The sequence below is a fragment of the Heptranchias perlo genome, unplaced genomic scaffold (assembly GCF_035084215.1).
Source record: "Heptranchias perlo isolate sHepPer1 unplaced genomic scaffold, sHepPer1.hap1 HAP1_SCAFFOLD_56, whole genome shotgun sequence".
Classification (NCBI taxonomy): domain Eukaryota; kingdom Metazoa; phylum Chordata; class Chondrichthyes; order Hexanchiformes; family Hexanchidae; genus Heptranchias; species Heptranchias perlo.
The window spans coordinates 6,550,455-6,576,527 of NW_027139581.1; the positions used below are offsets into that span (position 1 = coordinate 6,550,455).

General features: G+C 43.0%; 1 protein-coding gene and 1 pseudogene across 1 annotated transcript; one reads left to right on the forward strand and one right to left on the reverse strand.

Moving 5' to 3' along the window:
• Nucleotides 1–4,492: 4,492 nt before the first annotated feature.
• LOC137315803 (probable G-protein coupled receptor 139) lies at nt 4,493–10,052 on the reverse strand. The gene is made up of 2 exons (XM_067980285.1): nt 9,983–10,052; nt 4,493–5,388 (listed from the first exon to the last, which is right to left on the reverse strand). Exons 1-2 carry the CDS (start codon nt 10,050–10,052, stop codon nt 4,493–4,495), a joined length of 966 nt encoding a protein of 321 aa, XP_067836386.1.
• An 11,665-nt stretch (nt 10,053–21,717) lies between these two features.
• On the forward strand, nt 21,718–23,366 carry LOC137315804 (probable G-protein coupled receptor 139; annotated as a pseudogene).
• Nucleotides 23,367–26,073: the final 2,707 nt, after the last annotated feature.

Here is a 26,073-nt window from a genome sequence, read left to right on the forward strand (position 1 = left end):
GATCTGAATGACCGACATTGGTTTTACATACAGTGGGGGAGGGTCCATTCATTGGAGCGGGGGATACAGGGACTGACCATACCTACAATCCCATTGGTAATTCTGCCCGGGGTCTCCCGCTATAACGGCCCCTTCCACAGCTTGTTATCCTCCTAGTCTGGTTTCTAACTGTTGGATTCTGTCCCGGCATGCTCCGTGGTCTGCCTCTCTGTCGAGGCGCTGAAGGGCTTCTCGCAAAGCACCTCTTGCATTCTCGAAGTTTTTAGTGAGGCGAGTATTATCTTTCCTTACAGTTTCTAGCTGGCATCGTGTTTCCTCTAAATGATGTAATGCTGATCCAGCCTGTACAGCATTAACACTTTGATGTTGCACGATTGCAGCCGCCGATGCAACTTGGCATTTTTAACTGTCAATCTGACTATCCTTCTCGGCAATTTCTTTCTGCTGCTGTAGGATGATATCTCGATCTCGTTCTGCTCAATATGAGGCTGCATAAGTGATCAAGCGGATCGCCTTATCTCGCCTCCATTTTTTATCAGTAACTCTCTGTTCAATGAAGCCACGGCGTCCCTCAGCGTAACTTCTGGGCCTTTCCCTAGGCATTCGAACAATAAGATCTCTACACCAGTCCCGCTGCACGTCTTCTCTATCCGGGTACTATATTCCTTCCAACCATCCCTGTTCGGCATTTTGGTGTACTTTAGAGAGCCACGATCCGTTAGTTATTACTAACCCTCCACAAGGATTGACCGGTGATCAAGTGATATCCATCGCGTCCGTTACCTTGTATCCAGTAATACCAGGTTTTGGCTGGTGTCAAAAATAGTCCCTTTCTGGTCGCCAATTGTAGGATTTCAACCCCTACTTTCAGGATTATAATTTAATCCAATCCAAGGACTGGTTCATGACAACAACAAGACCACCACAGTACTGGTATTACGGTTAAAGGCAAAACAGATTTATTAAGCAGATCACAATTAGTACAAAAAGGTGAGACTTAACAAAGAGAAATAGTCAAAGTCTGTTCCTTGAAACCTTGGAAATATCCCTTCAAGTGACTGCGGCGCGGTCTCTCTCTCTCTCTCTGTCTCTCTCTCTATCACTTGCTGTGTTCTGTTGACTGAAGAGTTATTTTCTTCCTCGACAGAATCTTTTCGCCTTCCTCATGTCTCTCACCCTTTAGAAGTTACATTCCAAGCCACTCCTGGTACCAGCTGTGCCTTGTTGCTACAGACTTAACGGTACCTTATCTTAGAGTTACACTGCCAGCCCTCACAGTTTGTATGAACAAACTTCTATTCACTAGCTTGCGAGGGCTCGAGATAGAGAGGCCTGAGCCTGAGTGACTCCCTGATCATTACAGCCCACGTCCCTCAAGCCTGTGATCTCCCCAAGGTCTGTTAATTGTCACTTCAATACTGTAAGCATTCTGTCAGTTTTAATTGCAAACTTGACCATAATAACCATCATGCACCCTTCTCGGCCCACCAGCACTTTCTTATTGAATACACGTTACGTGGTTCATACTACATTAATACACAGTACAATTTACATTGATAGATACATAGATTCATAGCACATTTCATTCTATTTACAGTATTGATTATAATTATACTGAAATATATCTGTCACTGGGTTCATTCTTACACTGCAGAGATGTTCTGGAACTGATATGATTGGCCTGCAACGACCACGACCATCTTTCTGCAATATAGGTCTTATTCCAGCCACAAGACAGTTCAGCAGCTTATCCCCAGAGGTGGCACCCGTGGCTCAGTGGTAGCACTCTTGCCTCTGGAGTTAGAAGTTCGTAGGTTCATTGATCCACTCCAAGGACTTAAAATACCAAATCTAGGTTGACACTCCAATGCAGTACTGGGAGTGCTGCTCTGTTGTCGGTGCCGTCTTTCGAATGAGGCCCAGTCTGCTCTCTCAGTGGATGTAAATGATCTCATGGCACTATTCGAAGAAAAGCACGGGAGTTCTCTCTGGTGTCCTCAACCAACATCAGTAAAACAGATTATCTGGTCATTATCTCATTGCTGTTTGTGGGATCTTGCTGTGTGCAAGTTGTCTGCCACGTTTCCTACATTACAACAGTGACTATACTTCATTGGCTGTAAAGTACTTTAGGATGTCGTGAAAGGCGATATATAAATGCAAGTCTTCCTTTCTTTATGTTTAGTACAGTTTTACTAAAGGTCTACTTGATGCCACACACGGTCAAATGCCCCTTTGATATCGAGTGCAATCCTCTCACCTCATCTCTGGAATTCAAATCTTGTGTCCATGTTTGGACCAAGACTCTCATGAGGTCTGGAACTGAGTGGTTCTGGCGGAGCCCAAACTGAGTATCGGTGAGCAGGTTATTATTGATGAAGTTCCACATTGTAGCACTGTTGAAGATTCCTTCCATCACTTTGCTGATGATTGGGAGTAGGCTGATAGGACGGTAATTGGTTGGGTTCGATTTGAGCTGCTTTTTTTGGACAGGACATAAGAGGGCAATTTTCCACGTTGTCGGGGAGATGTCAGTGTTGTAGCTGCACTGAAACATCTTGGCAAAAGGTGTGGGTGTTATCGGGACCGTGTCCAGGGCACTCAGCCGTTTCTTGATATCACGTGGAGTGAATCGAATTGGCTGAAGAATTGCAGGTTTGTTTCATTGATGCCGTACTCGGTCGAATGCTCCCTTGATATAAAGGGCAGTCACTCTCACGAAACCTCTGGAATTCAACTCTTCTTTCCATGTTTGGACCAAGGCTGGAATGAGCTCTGGGAACCACTAGTCCTGGCGGAACCCAAACTGAGCATCGCTGACCAGGTTATTATTGATTAAGTTTCGCGTTATAACACTGTTGGCGATTCCTTTCATCACTTTGCTGATGTTTGGGGGTCGGCTGATGGGGCCGTGATTGGCCGGGATGGATGTGGCCTGCTTTTTGTGGACACGACTCATATGGGCAACTTTTCACATTGTCGGGTAGATGCTGTGCTGGAGCAGCTTAGCTGAGGATATGGCTCGGGCGCACAAGTCTGCAGCACGACAGCCAGTATATTGTCGGGGCCCATAGTCTTTGCTGTGTCCAATGCACTCAGCCGTTTCTTGATATCGCGTGGAGTGAATCGAATTCGCTGAAGACTGGCTTCTGTGATGGCGGGGTAATCGGGAGGAGGCCGAAATGGATCATCCACTCGGCACTTCTGCTGAAGATGGTTGCAAAAGCTTCAGCCTTGTCTTTTGCACTCACGTGCTGGGATCTGCCATCATTGAGGATGGGGATGTTAATGGAGTTTCCTCCTCCCGTTAGTTGTTTAATTGCCCACCACCAATCGTGTCGGGATGTGGCAGGACTGCAGAGATTTAACCTGATCGCTTAGCTCTGTCTATAGCATGTTGCTTCCGCTGTTTAGCATCGCATGTGATCCTGTGTTGTAGCTTCACCAGACACGTGACTCATTTTCAGGAATGCCTGGTGCTGCTCCCGGCATCACTTTTACACTCCTCATTGAAACAGGATTAGTCTTTTGGTTTGATGGTGATGGAGGAATGAGGGATATGCCCGGCCAAGAAGTTACACACTGCGGTGGAATACAATTCTGCTGCTGCTCATGGCCCACAGCGCCTCAGGGAAGCCCAGCTGTTTTGTTCAGGAACATTGGATACAGCTTAGAGTAAGATACCAGCTTCATCTCCGAAGACAGATTGCGGCTGTGACAGCGTGAGCTTTCAGTAGAGAAAAATGGTTGCATAGAGTAGTTGTTTACTTTAGGGAGAGTAACCGACTCTCGGTGAGCAGACCATCCCAGGATTCAAAACCCATTCTTTTGGTTAAAAAAAGTATCATGAAAGAAATTACAGCTTTGCCTGTGTTTCTGATACTAGTTTCGAGGGACCCCAGTTCGAGAACGCAGGTGGAACTTAATCAAACCTAAATGTTCAGTTTCAGGAAAACATGGGGTTGGGGGGTGGGTGGGGGTGGTAGTGAGGGGCGGATTGCAATAGAAATAGGAGGACAGACCTTCCGATAGTGAAGTTTGTCCTTGAACACTTAACATTGCTGTGTTCATTATTTTTACTCAAGGGTTAACACGCTCATTTTGCATGGTTTAATGTTGGTGTAAAGGCAATGCAGCATGGAATCTATTACACATCTGTTAGCGTTCCTTTGTGAACTTTACCGACCTGAAGATCTACCAGATCATTTTACATCATATCCTTGGGTATTCTCCGGTTAATGTGGTGGAAGTAGCTGTGAAAGAGCAGCTTGGTGACAGAGGGGGCGGTAAAGATGCAGCCTCGTCCGATTTTCGTCTCTTTTGACGTCACACCAAACGAAAATCAGGCGTGTTGTAAAACGGGCGGCCGATTCTTTACCGCCCGTTTTACGCGACCGCTGAAGATCAATTCACCCCCATCATGTCAGGCAAAGAAAGGAAAGAGAGCAGGTTGCAATCCGAGTTACAAATGTTGCCGGAACTTGCTGCTTGTCTAGTTTACGAACTTAATAATTCGATTCCGAAGATATTTCACCACATTCTTCAACTCCTCTCTAAATTTAGTCTGTGTCACGGCATAAATACACGTGTTGGTGCAGCAACTCAGGAGCTGGAGCATAAATCCCAGTTCTTGGAGAATGAACTTTGGGTCATTGAAATTGACACCTGTGAAATAAGATTCGTTTGTAATTTTCACATACAAGAAATCTACAACATACGTCATCCATAACAGGATGAAACTGCCTGAGATGGCAAAGAGTAAAACGATGGACTTTCTCCGGTTCTCCATCTCTGGGTCACTCTGATTCTCTCCATTGTTGCTGAACCGGAGTCTGCTGGCCGCTAGAATGTGTCTGACGGTCAGAGCATTGAGTAAAAAAATCAGAAGGAACGGGAGAACTGGATTTAAAATACGTGCAAACCAATCATACGCTGCCCATGCGAATGAAGTGTAGAAGCTTGATTTGATATTACAAAACCACGGCACATTGTTAATTTTATATAGTGGTTCGTACATAAAGTACCAGGGAACACTTTTTAAACAGCTCAGCAAACAAACCGTTCCTATAACAACAGCCGCCGTTTTCTCGGTGCAATATTTTGTTTTTAGCTTCTGGCAACAGATGGCCACAAATCGATCAAAGGTGAAAGCGACCGTTAACCAGACAGAACTCTCCGTGACTGCATAAATTAGCACAGCACTGAAAGTACAAGCCGGAGTCAGAGACAAAAAACTAACTGGAAAATAAATGCCAATAATCCGATTGAATATCACAGCTGTGATAACGACCAGGAGATCCGTCACCGCCATGGACACCAGGTACCGAGTGATACATCTGGAGAGACCGCATCTTCCTCGGGACAGGATCACAATCGCCACTAAATTAACTGAGAGCAAGAAGCAAATTAAAATTGGGCAGTTACCAATCAAAGTCCCAGCAAACATATCAATGTGACAGGATTCTGTGACACCTTCGATACTTCAACCAACCACAGCGTGACATTATTTACAGAAAGAAACACAAACAATAATTAGTGGATCTCTAGTGTTGAGGTCACTTGCAATATTTAGCTGTGTACTGTGGGATATTGTATAACATAATAGGAAAATAGCTCAACAATTCAGTAGTCAGTATTATCATCGTTGTGTTATGAGAATGTATTCTGTGTGATAGAGGCCAGCACATGGTTTAGATTAGGTGATCAGGATTCAAAAGGGAATGCTCAGTGAGCAGGAAGTCTCAGGTTAATGCAATTTAAGAAGCAGCTTAAGGTTTATGTAAGAATTATCCCTAGTTTAGAGCCAACATGTCTACGTTTCAACTGCTTTTGTTCTGTCAAGATGTGATGTTTATAGCCATAACTCACAGACCAGTGACAATGGAGAATATGATGTGCCACATTGCCATTGACTGGTGCAGTAGCACATGACACATAATAATCACAGGACTAAAATCTCAGAAATGATCGGTTCAGAGTAAGCCATCTCACATTGTCCATCTAGGTGTATAAATGGACTAACTTTGAGTAATTTTTTTCTATTCTATGCTGAGAACCCACCTGGGTTGTTGTCACTCTCAACCCCAATGGGATTGTAAACGGGCGGGCTATTCACGATCGCCCGTTTTCCAACCGGCGGTAAAAGTGAGCATTCATCCTAGTCCTATCATGCTCTAATTCAATCTTATTATTTATTGTTAAATGGCAAACATTACTGAACTTGAGGAACGGAGTAGCTTGTTGAAGCATTGACGATTCTGTGCAGTGCAGAGTGAGCAGCCGGGAAACGGCAAACTAAGGCGCTATAGCGCCACTACTGGCGGAAGGGTGTAATTAAATAGCTATGGTTTCAGTCGGCCGCTTCCATTGCAAACCTAAAAGTAGGAATTACTAATGGGATAAATTATCACAAATGTGTGCCAAAACGTGACAATGGGAAGTCAGTTTCTTTAGTCATGTAGAGAAGGCAGACATAAGATTATTAGCTGGTCTCCCAATCCATCTGATACAGGGGGTCAATTTTCACTGGTATCGCCTGACGTTAACTGGATTCAAAATGGGGTTGACAGCTTTATGGTCCTGATGCCACCAACGAAGAGGCCGGCCTACAATTATCCGCCTGGGTCACTCACTGTTTCAGGCAGTAGACAGCTTTAAAAGTGCAAATCGGGGTCCTCGGTGCACGAGGTCCTTGGTACTGGTCCAACGGGCCACTGCACTTCACCGCTCGTCACCCAAAAGTCAAAATCGACCCAGGGAGTCAAGACTAAATATAGGCGGTGACATTGGTCTTCGGGTAGAGCAAAATGGGCGAAGTCAAAATCAGGCATGGTTTAAAATTTGCTGCGGAATCGCTATCGTTCTGCGTTGCAGCCAAACCCAATTTTATCCCTTACATTTAGTCTTAACTCTGGGGTCAATATTGAACTTTGGGCGACCAAAGGTTGGAGCACACCGTCCAATCGCCTATAACCGCAGCAAAGAGATGGACGCGATTTTGAGGCATCACTAACATCGGGCTGGCATTCCCCGGGGTGCGAAACAGATGTCCCCATGCAGCTCCTGGATTGAGGTCTCCGAATATCAGGCCCCCTACATTCGATGTGAGTTTCCCATTCATCACACTTTCTGTGTCTGATTTTGCTCAGAATTTTCTGTCACACTTAATTAGATGTAAATATATTTTTGATGCAAATTTCTTGCAGTTTATTGGTTTATAGGTAAACTTCATTTATCATTAAAACGGTTTAACTACATATTTGCAGCGAAACATAAAATTTACATGACATTAACATCAAACTCATCCATTGCTTATGTAAACACTTGTCTTCACTAATGTCTTCACCTGTACACTTTAAAAAAAACATCTTTGCAAAATCTTGTTTTGTTCAAGCGGCCTACGACCATGCCAGGTGCCTAAATCTCAACGTAAAGGCCGTTTCAATGCCTTTTCCAGCTCCCTGAATGTATGCCTACCCCTCAGATTCCTTCCACGTTCATTATGGCTTAAACGCCGGCCCTGAGTCCCATAAGCCTCATCTCTTTCTCTGTCAAACTCGCGTCACATCGGTTATAGACCGCGGTTTTGTAAAGCATTGAAGAAACCAGCAGGATTCCTCCCTCCCGCCCTCCCCCCTCATCCATCTATGGCGAAAAGCAACCTGTCAGAACAGAATGCAGCAGGACCACCCATTAGCACAAAGCAGTGGAACCTTAGCGAGGGTCTCTTCGGTAAGTAAACTATTCGCGTTATTTCCTGTTGAATGTGACTCACTCAATTAATAATTATTCTATAAATTCAACTTAATGACTAAAGTTAACCTGCTCGATAAATGTATTTATTGGTTAGTAAATAGATTGAATTAATTCATTAAAAATCAAAACCTGATATCTGGGATTATTCTCCTTAGAGCTGTACATTGTTTTACAAAATCTGTCGATATTGAATTCAGAGCTTCATGTCTTTTATTATAAGCATTACTATCGTTTCTGTCAGCAAACCCCACTGGAAATGAACCAGTTCACCGGAGAGAACGATTCAACTTAAAGGCCAAAATTAGCGCAGAATGTGCATTAATGATAAAACAGAGGGTGACAAGAATGAACTCAAACCCGCTGAAATGAAACTGCAAATTTGAAATAAGAGCACAAAGGCTGGAAATGCACATCAAGTCCGTAAACATTTCTAAAGACCAAAGACAGATTATGACATCGATTGCGGGCCCTTCATCAGAACTGACGAGTCCGTGACCAAGGGCCGACACATCAAACCTTACTTGTCTGATGCTCTTTACACACGCTCACCGGCTTGTTGGTCATTTGCAACTTTTTTATGTTTTCATTTCATGTTCACTGCAAAGTGGAGAGAAAATAGCAGATTGCAATAAACCAATCAAGCGAATTCCTAATTGAGTGGGCGATAAGCCATCAGGTTTTATCTCAAGAGGTATAGAAAAGAAAAACCAAGAGGTAATCATGAACCTACATAAAACCTTAATAAAAATGCAGTATGCAATATTGGGCTCCACACGACACGAAGGTTATTGATGCAACAGAGAGTTTACAGCACAGATTCACAACGATGCTGCCTGGTATGATGAGATACAAATATGAAGACTTGAAACACTGGAGCTTTACTAATTAGATCGACCCAAATTAGGGGTGATATAACCGAAGTGTTTAAAACTATGAAAGGATGGGACAGAGGTGATAGGAACAGACCATGTCCAGTGATTGAAACATTTTGAACTAAGATACAAACTGGTAGATTTCCATCATACCACCCTGGTGTTTGGGGAAATGGAAATCGAGCAGTGTTTTAGGTCAGGACAGCCGATCAGCAACGTCATTTTTAGGTGGGGGCTGGAAGTTGAAAATCTACCCCAAGATTAAAAGTCAGAGATTTGGAACAGGAGAATCGCCCTTACAGAGGGGGTTTGAGGCTCTGGGGGTGGGTAAAATTCAACTTGGGCAGGGAGCATGATACCCCCTGCACCATTTTCCTTTTCATTGACGTCAATGGAATCGAAATTCAGGTGTGTGTAAAACGGGCGGCCGTTGCATCACCGCTCGTTTTCCGACCGGTGGTAAAAGTGGACATTAAACTTTAAAACACAATGCATTAAATTCTTATATACACTGCGCCTGTGCGCTCATAATCATCCTAAATGCATTGATGCAAAGAAATTGACATTGTAACGTGGCTCCATTGTTTTCAATGCAGAAAATTGAACAATTATCAGAGCGAAGCATGGCGGTGAAATGTTTTTGGGCAATAGTGCAACACGGAAGATAGGGAATCGGCCTCCTGGTTTACACTCCGTCCGATTTTCTTCTCCTTTGAGGTCAATGGAAAAGAAATTAGGAGGAAATGTAAAATGTGCTGCCTATTCACTATAGTCCATTTTACACCAGCCCACAGAGTCAAAATCTACCCAAAGGTGAAATTAAGAAGAGTTGTAAAATGGGCTGCCTGCTCACTATAGTCCACTTTACACCAACACACTAAGTCAAAATCTACCCAAAGGTGAAATTAAGAAGAGTTGTAAAATGGGCTGCCTACTCACTATGGTCCACTTTACACCAGCCCACAAAGTCAAAATCTACCCAAAGGCGTTATTGTTGAAAACGTGTCCTCAGATATTCCACCTGTAGAGTTATCCACACACACCCATAGGTTTTAAGAAAAGTGTCCACAACACGAATACTTTGTCTTTTATCAATTAAGGGCAATTATCAGCCTAGACACAATGTTGGTGATCAGGAGTAGTCGCAGAATATTGTGCGTGTTCGAGACTCAACGGTTATGACTTGTGTAAAATAACAAAAGCATAAAAAATCATGAGAAGTTAGGATACCTCCGACGAGGTGACTTTCCACCAACAACCTAGAGATGATTATGTCACATTGTTAATTGTCAGTAACAGCAGTAGCTTCATTAAACCGTGATTTACACAATTACTAATTTAGTACAATGACTCACCAGGAACTCCAATGGCTGCAAGAATAGGATAGTAAATGGCATAAACTGGACCAGTTACTCGGCCGTGCATTTTCTATGAGAAGGAATTATCGCTCCTGGTGCTGGAGACAGATCCCACAGTTTGCCTGTGACAGGCTCAAAGTGCGCTTCATTTATACGTGTTGGAAATCTCAAGAGACGCCATTAGGTTCCACAATCATTTACAGTTATTTGAGCAAATACATTAAGATGTTGCTTTCCATGTTTATTTTGGGAGGCAGTAGAATGTTGCTCGGGCTCTCGGGAGACAACTTTTGAGGCTGGAGGTCTTATGCGGCCAAGGGTAGTGTCTGCAGTAATTTCCCAGCAGTTTTGCAAAACAAAGGTTGGCTGACTCATACCGAATGTTCATTTCTGTCAGACAGCGAAAAAGGATCGCTACCCATGAGGCTCAATCCAGCATACCTAAGTGACATCTGGAGCAGGCGAGAATCAGAACAACCGCGACACTCACACACTGCGGTGTGGACTTACATTATATAAAGTGTACGAACAAAATACACGGTGCACCCACACAATACAAACCGTGCTCACACAATACAAGGTGCACAGACACACATCAAAGTGTACATACACAATACAAAGTGTACTCACACAATGCAATGTGTACTCACACAGTACATGGTGTACATACACAATACAAACTGTGCTCACACAATACAAGGTGTACATACTCAATACAATGTGTACTCACACAGTACAAGGTGTACATGCACAATACAAAGTGTACTTACACAATACAAGGTGTACATACACAATACAAACTGTGCTCACACAATACAAGGTGTAGGAACATAGGAACATGGGAACAGGAGTCGGCCATTCAGCCCTCGTGCCTGCTCCGCCATTTGGTAAGATCATGGCTGATCTGTGATCGAACGCCATTTCCCTGCCTTTGGCCCATATCCCTTAATACATTTGATTGCCAAAAAGCTATCTATCTCAGATTTAAATTTAGCAAATGAGCTAGTATCAATTGCCGTTTGCAGAAGAGAGTTCCAAACTTCTACCACCCTTTGTGTGTAGAAATGTTTTCTAATCTCGTTCCTGAAAGGTCTGGCTCTAATTTTTAGACTGTGCCCCCTACTCCTAAAATCCCCAACCAGCGGAAATATTTTCTCTCTATCCACCCTATCCGTTCCCCTTAATATCTCATAAACTTCGATCAGATCACCCCTTAACCTTCGAAACTCCAGAGAATACAACCCCAATTTGTGTAATCTCTCCTCGTAACTTAACCCTTGAAGTCCGGATATCATTCTAGTAAACCTACGCTGCACTCCCTCCAAAACCAATATGTCCTTCCGAAGGTGCGGCCCCAGAACTGCTCACTGTACTCCAGGTGCGGTCTAACCAGGGTTTTGTACAGCTGCAGCATAACTTCTGCCCCATTGTACTCTAGTCCTTTAGATATAAAGGCCAGCATTCCATTAGCCTTCTTGATTATTTCCTGCATCTGTTCATGACACTTCAATGATCGATGTACCTGAACCCCTAGGTCCCTTTGGACATCCACTCTTTTTAACTTTTTACCATTTAGAAAGTACCCTGTTCTATCCTTTTTTGATCCAAAGTGGATGACCTCACATGTGTCTGCATTGAATTCCATTTGCCACAGTTTTGCCCATTCACCTAATCTATCAATATCGCTTTGTAATTTTAAGTATTCAACTACACTGCTTACAATGCCACCAATCTTTGTGTCATCGGCAAATTTGGATATGAGACTTTCTATGCCTTCATCTAAGTCGTTAATAAATATTGTGAATAATTGAGGCCCCAAGACAGATCCATGCGGGACTCCACTAGTCACATCCTGCCAATGTGAATACTTACCCATTATCCCTACTCTCTGTCGCCTTTCGCTCAGCCAACTTCCTAACCAAGTCCGTACTTTTCCCTCGATTCCATGGGCTTCTATCTTAGCTAACAGTCTCTTATGTGGACCTTATCAAATGCCTTCTGGAAGTCTATCTCAATAACATCCATTGACATTCCCCTGTCCACTACTTTAGTCACCTCTTCAAAACATTCAATCAGGTTTGTCAGGCACGACCGACCTTTTACAAATCCATGCTGGCTCTCTCTGATTAACTGAAAATTCTCGAGGTGTTCAGTCACCCTATCCTTAATTATAGACTCCAGCATTTTCCCTGCAACAGATGTTAGGCTAACTGGTCTATAATTCCCTGGTTTCCCTCTCTCTCCTTTCTTAAAAAGGGGATTGACATGTGCAATTTTCCAATGTAGAGGGACAGTTCCTGAATCTAGAGAACTTTGAAAGATTATAGTTAGGGCATCTGCAATCTGCTCACCTACTTCCTTTAAAACCCTGGGCTGGAAACCATCTGATCCTGGGGACTGGTCACGCTTTAATGCTATTATTTTCTACATTACTGTTGCTTTACTTATATTAATTTTATCGAGTTCCTGTCCCCGATTCAATATTTGTTTTCTTGGGATTTACGGCATGCTATCCTCTTTTTCTACTGTAAATACGGAAGCAAAGTAATCGTTAAACATGTCTGCCATTTCCCCATTGTCAATGACAATATCCCCACTTTCAGTTTTTAAGGGGCCAACACTGCTTCTGACCATTCTTTTTTTCCGAATGTAACACTAGAAGTTCTTCATATTGGGTTTGATATCCCTACAATACAAAGTGTTCTCACACAATACAAGGTGTACATACACAATGCAAAGTGTACTCAAACAATACAAGGTGTACATACACAATACAAACCGGACTCACACAATACAAGGTGTACATACACAATACAAACTGTACTCACACAATACAAGGTGTACATACACAATACAAAGTGTACTCACACAATACAAGGTGTACCCACGCAATACAAACTGTACTCACACAATTCAAGGTGTGCATACACAATACAAACTGTACTCACACAATACAAGGTGTGCATACACACATCAATGTGTACTCACACAATACAAGGTGTCCATACACACATCAAATTGTACTCACACTGTACAAGGTGTACATACACACATCAAAGTGTAGTCACACAATACAAACTGTACTCACACAATTCAAGGTGTACATACACAATACAATGTGTACTTACACAATACAAGGTGTGCATACACAATACAAACTGTACTCACACAATACAAGGTGTACATACACAATACAAAGTGTACTCATACAATACAAAGTGTACCCACGCAATACAAACTGTACTCACACAATTCAAGGTGTACATACACAATACAATCTGTACTCACACAATACAAGGTGTACATACACGATACAAAGTGTACTCACACGGGGTAGAGAAATTGGATAGGACAAAAAAGATAAAGAGGAGGTACTTGAACGGCTGCCAGCGTTCAAAGAAAAGTGGCCCGGTCCAGATGGGATACGCCGTCGGCTGCTGAGGGAAGTAAGGGTGGAAATAACGGAGGTTCTAACCATTATCTTTCAATTCGTCTTGAACATAGGAGCGGTGCCTGAGGATTGGTGGGTTGCAAATGTTACACCCCTGTTCAAAAAAGGGGAGATGGATAACCCAGCAACTACAGGCCAGTCAGTCTCACATCGGAAGTGGGGAAACCTTTAGAGACTGTAATCTGGGACAAAAACGGGCAGCGTTGATCCGAAATTGAACAAGAGACAGAAAGCAGAGAGTAGTGGTGAACGGTTGCTCTCCAGAAGGAATGAAGTATACAGTGGTGTCAGCCAGGTGTCGGTATTAGGACCACTGCTCTTTTTGATGTATACAGGGCATAATTTTAGTGCTTGGATATGACACAAACTATGGAAATGTAATAACCAGTGAGGGGGACAGTAGCAAAACTCAGGAGGACACAGACCGACTGGTGAAATGGGCAGAAACGTGGCAGATGAAATTTAATACAAAGAAGCGTAAATTGATGCAGTTTGGAAGAAAGAATGAGGAGAAGCAATATGAACTAAATTATGTAATTTCAAATGGGGTATAGGAACAGAGAGACCTGGTGGTTCAGGTTCACAAAGCATTGAATGTGGCAGGACAGGTCGATTAGGCTTTTAGGAAAAATCATTCGGGATCCTTGGCTTCATAAATAGGGGCATCGAGTCCAAAACAAGGAACTTGTCGTAAATCTTTATAGATCACTGGCTAGGTCTCTGCTTGTGTCTAATTGTGCTCAAATCTGAGCACCACACATTAGGAAGGATGTGAAGTCCTTAGAGAGGGTGCAGGGAAGATTTACGAGAATGGTGCCAGGGGTGATGAACTTCAATTATATGAAGAGACTGGAGAAGCTGGGATTGTTCACCTTCGAGCAGAAAAGGTTTAATAGAGGTGTTCAAAATTATGATGGGTTTTGATTGAGTAGATAAGGAGAAACTCTTTCCACTGACAGGAAGGACGGCAACTAGGGAACATAGATTTCAGGTAATTGGCAGAAGAACCAAAGGGGAGATGAGGAGTTTTTTTTTACACAACAAGTGGCTATGATCTGGAATGGACGGCTCGGAATGGTGGTGGAAGCAGGTTCAATAGCGGCTTTCAAAACGGAATTGGATATATACTTGAAATGGAGAAATTTGCAGGGCTATGGGGAAAGAGCAGTGTAGTGGAACTAATTTAATAGCACTTTCAAAGAGCCAGTACAGGCACGATTGGACGATTGGCCTCCTTCTGCCTGTATGATTTTAATGGTCGGTAGGGGCCTGGGCGTTTCTTGCAGGATAAGGGAAATGAATTAGTCTGGGTCTGTCCCCAGGAACCGTTGTCTGTTACAGGATAAGAGAGATGGGTCTGTAAAGGTCTGTCCCCAGGAAACCTGGCCTTTATCAGGATCAGGGAGATGGGTCTGTTGGGGTCTGTTCCCAAGGAAACCTGGCCTTTATCAGGATAAAGGAGATGGGTCTGTATGGGCAGGTCCACACGAACCCTTGTCAGTTTCAAGATAAGGGAGATGGGTCTGTCGGAGTCTGTCCCCAGGAACCCTAGTCTTTTAGAGGATACAGGCAAAATATAGTAATGTTTAACCCATAATACATGTTAATATGCATCTTACCTACATATATTTTAATCTATGTATAAGTATAATATTGGTTGCTTTCTCCATGAATAATAATTATCAATCTCTCCCCACGTTCAGCTAATTTATTCACTTGGCTGGGAAGCGATAAGATTGTTAAAATTGGACTGAGCATTATTTGGGCTGAAGAGGGGAAAATCAGGTGGGGTCCCTGATCCTGATCCACTGAGCGACAATTCAATTTCAGGCAGCAGAAATACAGAGATCTGCTCCCTGGGAATTTCTCCCTGTTCAATAGAACGTGCAGCAGCAGGATTAGACATTGGGGAATGTGTTTAAAAATGTACCTTTTACCAACTACTGGAACTATTTTAAATGGTGAGTTATTCCGCATAATGTGGAAGAGAGCGGGAAATCCTTTGCTCGCAATATATGGGGATATTGGCAATGCGTTCATGGAGATTCCCTCTGGTCGGTATTGCAGTGAATCATTTCAGTACAAACCCCGCTCAGAGAGAATATTCATGAATTATCAACCATGTTGCTTCGCTGAGACCAAATCAATGAACTCCCCAATAAGAGAAAACTGGCACAGGATTAATTCAACAAGAGAAAATTAACATCTTTCTTCCAGATTTAATAAACAACCATTCGAAACTCCAATTCCAAATCCCCACCTCACCAATAGGGCCAATCTGAGACGAGCTTGGACAGACGTGAAGTTCACGCTCTCATGATCACCAAGTCTATAGCAGAGACACTCACGGCCCAGCTCCAGCAACACTTGTGTGAAATGACTGAGAAATTTATAACGTCCAACAATGCAAAGCCGAGACCAGATTCTGCGTGGCTAAAGTTCACATGTCAGTAAATTGGGATGTTTATCTCACTGGTACATTAAGGTCACCTGTCAGTAAATTGGGAAGTTTGTACCACTGGTACAGTAAGGTCACCTGTCAGTAAATTGGGATGTTTATCTCACTGGTACATTAAGGTCACCTGTCAGTCAATTGGGATGTTTATCTCACTCGTACAGTTAGGTCACCTGTCAGTAAATTGGGATGTTTGTCTCACTGGTACAGTAAGGTCACCTGTCAGTAAATTGGGATTTTTGTCTCACTGGTACAGGAAGGTCACCTGTCAGTAAATTGGGATGTTTATCTCACTGGTACAGTAAGGTCACCTGTCAGTAAATTGGGATGTTTGTCTCACTGGTACAGTAAGGTCACCTGTCAGTAAATTGGGATGTTTGTCTCACTGGTACAGTAAGGTCACCTGTCAGTAAATTGGGATGTTTGTCTCACTGGCACAGTAAGGTCACCTGTCAGTAAATTGGGATGTTTATCTCACTCGTACAGTTTGGTCACCTGTCAGTAAATTGGGATGTTTGTCTCACTGGTACAGTAAGGTCACCTGTCAGTAAATTGGGATGTTTATCTCACTGGTGCAGTAAGGTCACCTGTCAGTAAATTGGGATGTTTGTCTCTCTGGTACAGTAAGGTCACCTGTCAGTAAATTGGGATGTTTGTCTCACTGGTACAGGAAGGTCACCTGTCAGTAAATTGGGATGTTTGTCTCACTGGTACAGTAAGGTCACCTGTCAGTAAATTGGGATGTTTGTCTCACTGGTACAGTAAGGTCACCGATCAGTAAATTGGGATGTTTATCTCACTGGTGCAGTAAGGTCACCTGTCAGTAAATTGGGATGTTTGTCTCTCTGGTACAGTAAGGTCACCTGTCAGTAAATTGGGATGTTTGTCTCACTGGTACAGTAAGGTCACCTGTCAGTAAATTGGGATGTTTGTCTCACTGGTACAGTAAGGTCACCTGTCAGTAAATTGGGATGTTTGTCTCACTGGTACAGTAAGGTCACCTGTCAGTAAATTGGGATGTTTGTGTCTCTGGCACAGAAACGCCACAAGTCAGTAAATTGGGATGTTTGTCTCACTGGTGCAGTAAGGGCACCTGCCAGTAAATTGGGATGTTTATCTCACTCGTACAGTTAGGTCGCCTGTCAGTAAATTGGGATGTTTATCTCACTCGTACAGTTAGGTCGCCTGTCAGTAAATTGGGATGTTTGTGTCTCTGGTACAGAAACGCCACAAGTCAGTAAATGGGATGTTTGTATCACTGTACAGATAGAGTGAGATACTGCATGCAATAAAAATTGATAAAGAGGCTGTACTTAAAATAGATAAATCACCGGGTCCGTGTGCGATGCATCCTAGATTGCTGCGGGAAGTAAGGGTGGAAATTGCGGAAGTACTGGCCATAATCTTCCAATCCTCCTCAGACACAGCGGTGGTGCCGGAGGACTGGAGATTTGTAAATTTTCACCCTTGTTCAAAAAAGGATGTGAAGATAAACCCAGCAACTACAGGCCGGTCAGTTTAATCTCGGCGGTGGGGAAACTTTTCGAAACGATAATCTGGGACAGAATTAACAGTCACTTGGACAAGTGTGGATTGATTAGGGAAAGCCAGCACGGATTTGTAGAAGGCAAATTGTGTTTGACTTACCTGATTGAGTTTTTTTGATGAGATGGCAGGGGTGGTTGATGAGGGCAATGCGCTTGATGTTGTGTGTATGGACTTCCAAAAGGCGTTTGATAAAGTGACACATAATACGCTGGTCAATAGAATTGAAGCTCACGGAATAAAAGGGGCTGTGGCAACATGGATACAAAACTGGCTAAGTGACAGGAAACAGAGGGTAGTGGTGAACGGCTGTTTTTCAGACTTGAGGGAGGTGTACAGTGGTGTTCCTCGGGGGTCGGTACTAGGACCAATGCTTTTCTTGATATATATTAATGACTTGGACTTGGGTGTACAGGGCATAATTTCAAAATTTGCAGATGAGACAAAACTTGGAAGTGTAGTAAAAAGTGCGGAGGATCGTGATAGACAGACTGGTGGCATGGGGGGGACACGTGGCAGTTGAAATTAACGCTGAGAAGTGTGATGTTATACATTTTGGTAGGAATAACGAGGAGAGGCAGTATTAGCTAAAGGGTACAACTCTAAAGTGGGTGCAGGGACAGAGAGACCTGGGGGTATATGTACACAAGTCGTTGAAGGTAACAGGACAGGTTGAGAAAGCGTTTAAGAAAGCATACAGGATCCTGGGCTTTATAAATAGAGGTACAGAGTACAAAAGCGAGGAAGATATGTTTATATCTTTATAAAACACTTGTTCGGCCAGAACTGGAGTACTATATCCAATTCTGGCCATCGCACTGTAGAAAGGATGTGAAGACCTGAGAGAGGGTGCAGAAAAGATTTAGTACAATGGTTCCAGGGATGAGGGACCTCAGTTACGTGGATAGACTCTAGAAGCTGTGATTGTTCTCGTTAGAGCAGAGAAGGTTGAGAGAAAATATTATAGAGGTGTTCAAAATAATGAAGGGTCCAGACAAAGTAAATAAAGAAAATGTGTTCCAAATGGTGGAAGGGTCGTGGACCAGAGGGCACAGGTTTAAGGTGATTGGCAAAAGAACCAAAGGCGACATGAGGAAAAACATTTTTACATAGCGAGTGGTTCGGATCTGGAATGCACGGCCTGAAAGGATGGTGGAAGCAGGGTCAATTGCGGCTTTCAAAAAGGAATTAGATAGGTACCTGAAGGAGAAAAAATTACAGGGCTACGGGGAAAGAGCGGGGGGTGGGACTAGCTGGATTGCTTTGTGGAGAGCCGGCGCAGGCTCGATGGGCCGAATGGCCTCCTTCTATGCCGTAACCGTTCTATGATTCTATTTTTCTATGTGGTGGCCCGCAGTGGGCGATGGGGAAGTGGTAAATCAATGTATCACTTGTGCCTAATATGACCCCGGTCCAAGAATTTATATTCCATCGGGACATGTTAAAGCCACATCAGGGCTATGGAAATGCCTGTAGATTGACTGCATTGGGCCCTTGCATTGCACTGCGTGAAGAAATGAGTATGCCCTGATAGTGGGAGACTGTTCCTCCAAATGGGTAGAGGCCTTCCCAGTGGTAAGAAACACCGCCTATTAAACAGCGAGGGCCTTGATTGAACATGGATTCACCCGTTGGGGGTTACCAGACACGATTGAATCAGATCGAGGAACCCATTTCACTGGGGAAGTTATTCACGAAGCACTCCGATTATTAGGAATCCAGCAGCGATTCCACATTCTAGATAATCCTCAAGCGGCAGGAATAGTGGAACTAATGAACCGAACCATAAAGAATAGATTAACCAAGTCCCTCTGCGATTCAAGAAACAATGGGATAGCTCACTGCCCCTCCATCTAACCGTCATTCGAGGCACCACTTCTAAAAGCACGGGATACAGCCCGTTCGAAATAATGACCGGGAGAAGGATGCACCTCCCTCAAGTGTGCATGACAGGTCATTTATCAGGACCTCAATTAAATGGACACCCGGATACAACAGTTACAACAATGCAACTATCGGCAGCCCGAATTATTTTTGTGAATCAGTGCAGCGAACTATTATTGTGGTCTTGGACTGTTTCATTTTAAAACTATTTGACATCAATTTAATATACACTGTGGAAAAAACAGGAGAGTGAAACCGAGGAACTTAATCTATTTGTTCACTCCCCAGTAGGCCACTGGGTCAGAATCAGAACCACCTCAGAAGGGTATGAGATAGGCAACCAAGTGATGCTCCGCCTTAACAGGTATGAGGGAAACCAGAAACCAAAATTTGAAGGCCCATATCCCATTATCGACAAACTAAGTCCACAGGTTTACAAAATACACTGTCAAGGAACTACCCGTCGATCCAAAGATCGCTAGGTTCATTCAAATCAGCTAAAACGGTACAACGGACCCGAACTTAAGGGTAGTGCGGCCAGCGTAAGAATTATAAAAGAGAGTGCAGATGACTGGTGGCCATACCCTGATCCTATAAAAGTAACAATCCTGGAGCTTCGAGCTCGACCTGGCGCGAAACCACAGTGGCTTACCCCAGACCAATCCGTCTTTAATGTGATGCTCCCTCAACGGAGACTAAGAAGGAAGGTTAGCAGGGTGTCGATTGGTCCGTGATTCAGTAAACGGTAAATTTGCTGATGGCTTAATATCAAGAATGCTACAAATGTTTAAAGGAAGCCAGATAAACACACGAGGGAGAAGGGAATTGAAGGATAAGTTGAAAGGATTCGATGAAGAAGAGTGGGAGGAGGCTCAGCTGAAGTATAAATACCGACATGGTCCTGTTGGGCCGAATGGCCTCTATCTGTTTTGCACATTCTTTGCAATTTGTAATTCTTTGTCATTATTGAAAAGGGACAAGAGAAGTGGCTCATTAAAACTTACATTATCTGGAGTTGTATTATGTACTAGAGAAACGTGTGGGTTGTCACTTAGATGGGGGTAAGAAAAAGTTATAAAAAGTGGAACAGATGCGAAAGATTCGTAAAGGCCTAAGATACCGAGCTCAGAAAAGTAACACGATTGAATCCCCATCCAGACATCATCATGTGAGATTGTAAGTATGATCTATTATCTGTATGTTTACGCACTATTACATGTACTGTGTGCTTAATAAATCGGCGACACCTGATCTGCAATGTTTGGAACATTATTGATTTGAGGAGTGAATTATAAATAAGTACACACCTATCCACTCAAACACTACCGCGGGACTGTCTGCAGTCACACAGTATGTGGTAATTATTAATCCCTCTGAAGTGGCCCAACCAGCCACTCACTTGTAAAATAACTGCTACAAGACAGAACCTTAAGAGACAAAAGAGCAACTCATCACACGGACTGTCGAGGTTCAACGAGAAGGCCCGTCGCCACCTTTACATGTCGTCTCGGGATGGGCTGCAAATGCGGCCTTATCAGTGTCACACACATCCCGGAAACAACTAAAAATAAAAACTGGGAATTAACAGCGAATGAGAACAAGAGCAACCTTGTCACTTTCCATCCCATTTTGTGACTCAGTGCAGCAAACTATTATTGTGGTTTTGGACTGTTTCATTGTAAAACTATTTGACACCAATTTAATATACACTGTGGAAAAAACAGGAAAGTGAAACCGAGGGGCTTAATCTATTTGTTCAATGATTGCAACTAACATTAATGGTGATGTTACAGAATCTATTTGTTCAATGACTGTAACTAACATTAATGGTGATGTTACATAATCTATTTGTTCAATGACTGTAACTAACATTAATGGTGATGTTACAGAACCTATTTGTTCAATGATTGTAACTAACATTAATGGTGATGTTACAGAATCTATTTGTTCAATGATTGTAACTAACATTAATGGTGATGTTACAGAATCTATTTGTTCAATGACTGTAACTAACATTAATGGTGATGTTACAGAATCTGTTTATTCAATGACTGTAACTAACTTTAATGGTGAGGTTACAGAATTTGTTTATTCAATGACTGTAACTAACATTAATGGTGATGTTACAGAATCTATTTGTTCAATGACTGTAACTAACATTAATGGTGATGTTACAGAATCTGTTTGTTCAACGACTGTAACTAACATTAATGGTGATGTTACAGAATGTGTTTGTTCAATGACTGTAACTAACATTAATGGTGATGTTACACAATCTGTTTGTTCAAAGGGTGATGCGGCCTAATTGTCTCACTGGGGGTTTCCAACAAGTATAAAACGGACCCTTTGAATATTACACACTGTCAGCTCGAAGAGGGACAATAGGTTTTGATAGAAATGCATGGACAAGTGAGGGGCCTAGTGTACGCCATTTATTATCCTGTTCTGGCCGTTATTGGTGTTCCAGGTAAGACCCTGTGATAAATGATTCATTGTACAGATCAGTTTGAGGTGTCTCCGTGCTCTCGCTGTGCAACTGGCGATGGAACATTTCTCTGTGATTCCTGCAGAGTCGCCCCTTCGATGCTATTGATTCGGCACGTGCTGTTTGTTAACTTTCCGCTGTTTGTTCACTGCGATGTTTTACAAAAGATGAAGAAGAGTTTTATTTCCAAAACAGAATTAAAACTATGGGATTCTTGGCATTCTCCAGCGATTTGAACCGGCCATTCCATATCCAGACCCAGTGCTACCATGAGGCTATCAATGTGTGTTCATGGGTTTCCATGCGTGTTAAATTTAATTCGAGTTCCTGTCACGTTTTCAGCATTGAAATCTGTGTATTCAGAGCGAGGAATCTCAGGATGGATCTCCGGGATTTGAATTCCCAATCTAGGCCGACACACCAGTGCGGTACTGAGGGAAAGCGGCTGTTCTTCAGATGAGGTGTGAGCTCTCAGCATCGAGTCCGCATCGTGGTGGGTCCGGAATCCCTTAAAAATCCACGGGAACGGGATCATTTCTCCGTCTCTGGACAAGGATCAGCGATTTAACTTCACTCAACATCCCCTCAAAATTCTGCTTTTGTCTGCAGTCTGCTCAAAAATTTACCAGTTTGAATCTGTTCGCATCAGGTAACTTGGTGACGATTGTGATCCTGTCCCGAGGAAGTTGCGGACTCTCCAGATGTATCAACCAATACCTGGTGGGGATGGCGGTGACGGATCTCCTGGTTATCATCACGGCGGTGATAATAAACCAGATCAGTGTCATTAATTTCCCGATACTCTTCCTCTCGACTACTCCAATCTGCAGCCTCAAAATCGCTCTAATCTATGCTGCCAGAGACAGCTCGGTCTGGTTGACTGTCGCTTTCACCTTTGATCGATTTGTGGCCATTTGTTGCCAGAAGCTGCAAACAAAATATTGCACCGAGAAAACGGCGGCTGTTGTTATCGGAACGGTTTGTGTCGTGAGTTGTGTAAAAAAACATCCCCTGGTACTTTGTATTTGAACCTTTGTATATAATTGACGGTGTCCCGTGGTACTGCAACATTAAGTTAAGCTTTTATTCTGAACTTTTATGGACAGCGTATGACTGGATTGACCGTATTTTAAATCCCTGTGCCCCGTTCCTCCTGATGTTAATGCTCAATGCTCTGACCGTCAGAAACATTCTGGTGGCCAGTCGAGCCCGCAGGCGACTCCGGGCCCACAGCAATGGAGAGAATCAGAGTGACCCAGAGATGGAGAGCCGGAGAAAGTCCATTGTTTTAGTCTTCACCATCTCGGGAAGTTTCATCCTCTTATGGGCGACCTATGTTGTAAATTTCTTATATGTGAAACTAAAAAACGGTAATTATTTAATAGGCTCCATTTCCAATGACCCAAGGTTCATTCTGCAGGAAAGCGCACAAATGCTCCAGCTCCTGAGCTGTTGCACGAACACATGTATTTATGCGGGGTCCCAGAGAAAATTCAGAGAGGAATTCAAGAATGGGCTGAAATATCCCCTGAATCTGATCATTAAAATAGTAAAGTCATGAAAACAGATGAATCATTTGCAAATTTGGATCCCAGATAATCTTAAATTTAGAGCCAGGCAATTCAGGAGTGAAATCGGGAAGCATTTCTTCACACAAAGGTTACTGGGAATCTGGAACTCTCTCACCCAAAATGCTGTGGGTGCGGGGCCAATTGAAATGTTCACGACTGATATCGACAGATGTTTGTTGGGTAAAGGTATCAAGGAACATGGAGCTAAGGCGGGTAAATGGAGTTGAGGTGTAGATCAGCCATGATGTCATTGAATGGAGGAACAGGCTTGAGGGTTTCAATGGCCGTGTCCTGTTCCTATCGATTTGTTGCCTGAAGCTGAAAACGAAACATTGCCCCGAGGAAACTGTGGTTGTGGTTCCAGGAACAGTGAGTGTGCTATTCTGTGTAAAGAACACGTTCTGGTACTTCATGTACACAAGTCAATATCGGATTTCAAATACTCCCTGGTTTTGTTATTTACTATGGGATGTTCTTGACTCGCAGGTTTGGAAAGTGATCGGATTCCTTCAGTATATTTTAACCCCAGTTGTTCTGATTCTGCTGCTCAATGCTTTACCCGTCAGGCACGTTTTCGTGTCGAGCAGAGTCCGCAGGAGACTCCGGGCCCACAGCAGTGGGGAGAGTCCCAGTGACCCAGAGATGGAGAAGAGAAGGAAATCCATCATTTTACTGTTTGTTATATCGGCGAATTTTATCTTGTTATGGGCATTAATTGTACTTTATACTCTATGGAAACGAATGTACATTTTAGACTTTATTCCTGTGTCTCTCTCTCACTTTGTACAAGAACTGGGATTTATGCTCCAGCTCCTGAGTTGCTGCACCAACACGTGTATTAATGACATGACCGAGACTAAATTCAGAGAGGAGTGAAGAATATGGTGAGCTATCCCTTCAGTTAATTGTAAATTTCATTCTATGATGAGAACTGAAGACTTTCCATTGTTACAACTCAATTCATCCCATATTCTGTCTAATCGCCCGATACAGGAAGCGTATTCCGTGCTCTCTGATAAACCTTATAAATTCCTGTTATTATTAAAGTATGTCGATAATATTCGCTAAACTTTATATTTTATTAAGGCGCATTTTGTAAAATGATCACAAATGACAGATTGTATGAAATCTTTTAGTATTATCATGAAATTATACGACATTAAAACGGACAGAAAATATCCAGAGACAATCATTCCATCAGTTGCTGTTGATCTGATTATTTTACCTTTAAACACCGATGTGAGCTCCTGCTGCACGACAGGTGGGTCACATTTATAGACTAATGTCACCTTCTGCTGGTGAATTCTCTGGGGTGCAGTGGTTCTATTTTAGGACCAAATGTCGCCCTTCACGAGTAAATATTCTGGTTCAACATTCCTGTTTATAACGTTTTCAGACGAGATAGAGGGGGGGATAAAAAAGGAGGCGGGCCGCAATACTGGTTGGAGAAACAATTACAGTCGTGAGGAGGTATGATATGTTAGAAGGATCATTAAATGAGGCCGTATGGGTTGAACTAAAGAACCAAAAAGTGGCAATCATACTTCTGGGAGTGGACTATAGACCCCCAATTGGTCAAAGGGAGACAGAAGAGCAAATATGGGAGCAAATTTCTCTGAAGTGCAAAAACATTATGGGATTGAGAGTGGGGGATTTCAACTGCACTAATATTAACTGGGATAGAACCACTGTAAAAGGCATAGAGGGCGCAAAATTATTAAAATGCAGGAGAACTTTTTTTAGCCAGTACGTAGCAAGCCCAACAAGAGGCGAGGCAGTTCTTTACTTAGTTTGGGGGAATAAAGCTGGGCAGGTGGAAGGAGTATCAGAGGGAGAGCATTTTGGTGGGAGTGATCGTAATTCAGTTAGATTTAGCATAGTTATGGAAAAGGACAAAAATAGACTAGGAGTAAAATTTCTCAAAAGGGAAAGGCCAAATTTACTAAGCTGGGGTGTGATTTTGCAAAAGTGGACTGGAAACAGCTACTTGAAGGTAAATCAGTGTCAGAGCAGTGGGAGGCATTCAAGGAGGAGATAGTGAGGGTCCAGAGCAAATATATTTCCACAAAGAAAAAGGGTTGGACACCCAAATCTGGAGCTCCCTTGGATGTTAAGGAGCACACAAGGTAGAATAAGGCAAAAAAGGGAAGCTTATGTCAGATCCCAAGATCTCAGTACTGCAGAAAGCCTAGAGCAGTATAGAAAATTCAGGGGTTAAATTGGGAAGGAAATTAGGAAAGCAAAGAGAGGGCTTGAAAAATATTGGCAAGTAAAATCAATGAAAACCCAAAGATGTTTTATAAATACTTAACGAGCAAGAGGATAACTAAGGAAAGAGCAGGGCCTATTAGAGATCAAAACGTAACATGTGTGTGGAGGTGGAAGATGTGGGTCCTGTTCTTAGTGAATACTTTGCATCTGTCTTCACAAAAGAGAGAGACGATACAGACATTGTAGTTATGGAGGAATGTGAAATATTGGATGGGATAAACATAGTGAGGGAGGAAATATTAAGGAGATTAGGATCTTTGAAAGTTGATATATCGTCAGGCCCAGACGAAATGTATCCCAGGTTGTTGAGAGAAGCAAGGGAGGAAATGGCGGAGGCTCTGACCATCATTTTCCAATCCTCTCTGGCTACAGGCGTGGTGCCGGAGGACTGGAGGACTGCTAATGTTGTTCCGTTGTTTAAAAAAA

Excerpts from the sequence above, each read along its gene's own strand:
- LOC137315803 (XM_067980285.1), bottom strand. The coding sequence starts at position 10,052 with ATGCACGGCCGAGTAACTGGTCCAGTTTATGCCATTTACTATCCTATT. Across the intron at positions 5,389-9,982 it reads TGCAGCCATTGGAGTTCCTG|TTAATTTAGTGGCGATTGTG; the intron begins GTGAGTCATTGT and ends TCTTGCTCTCAG.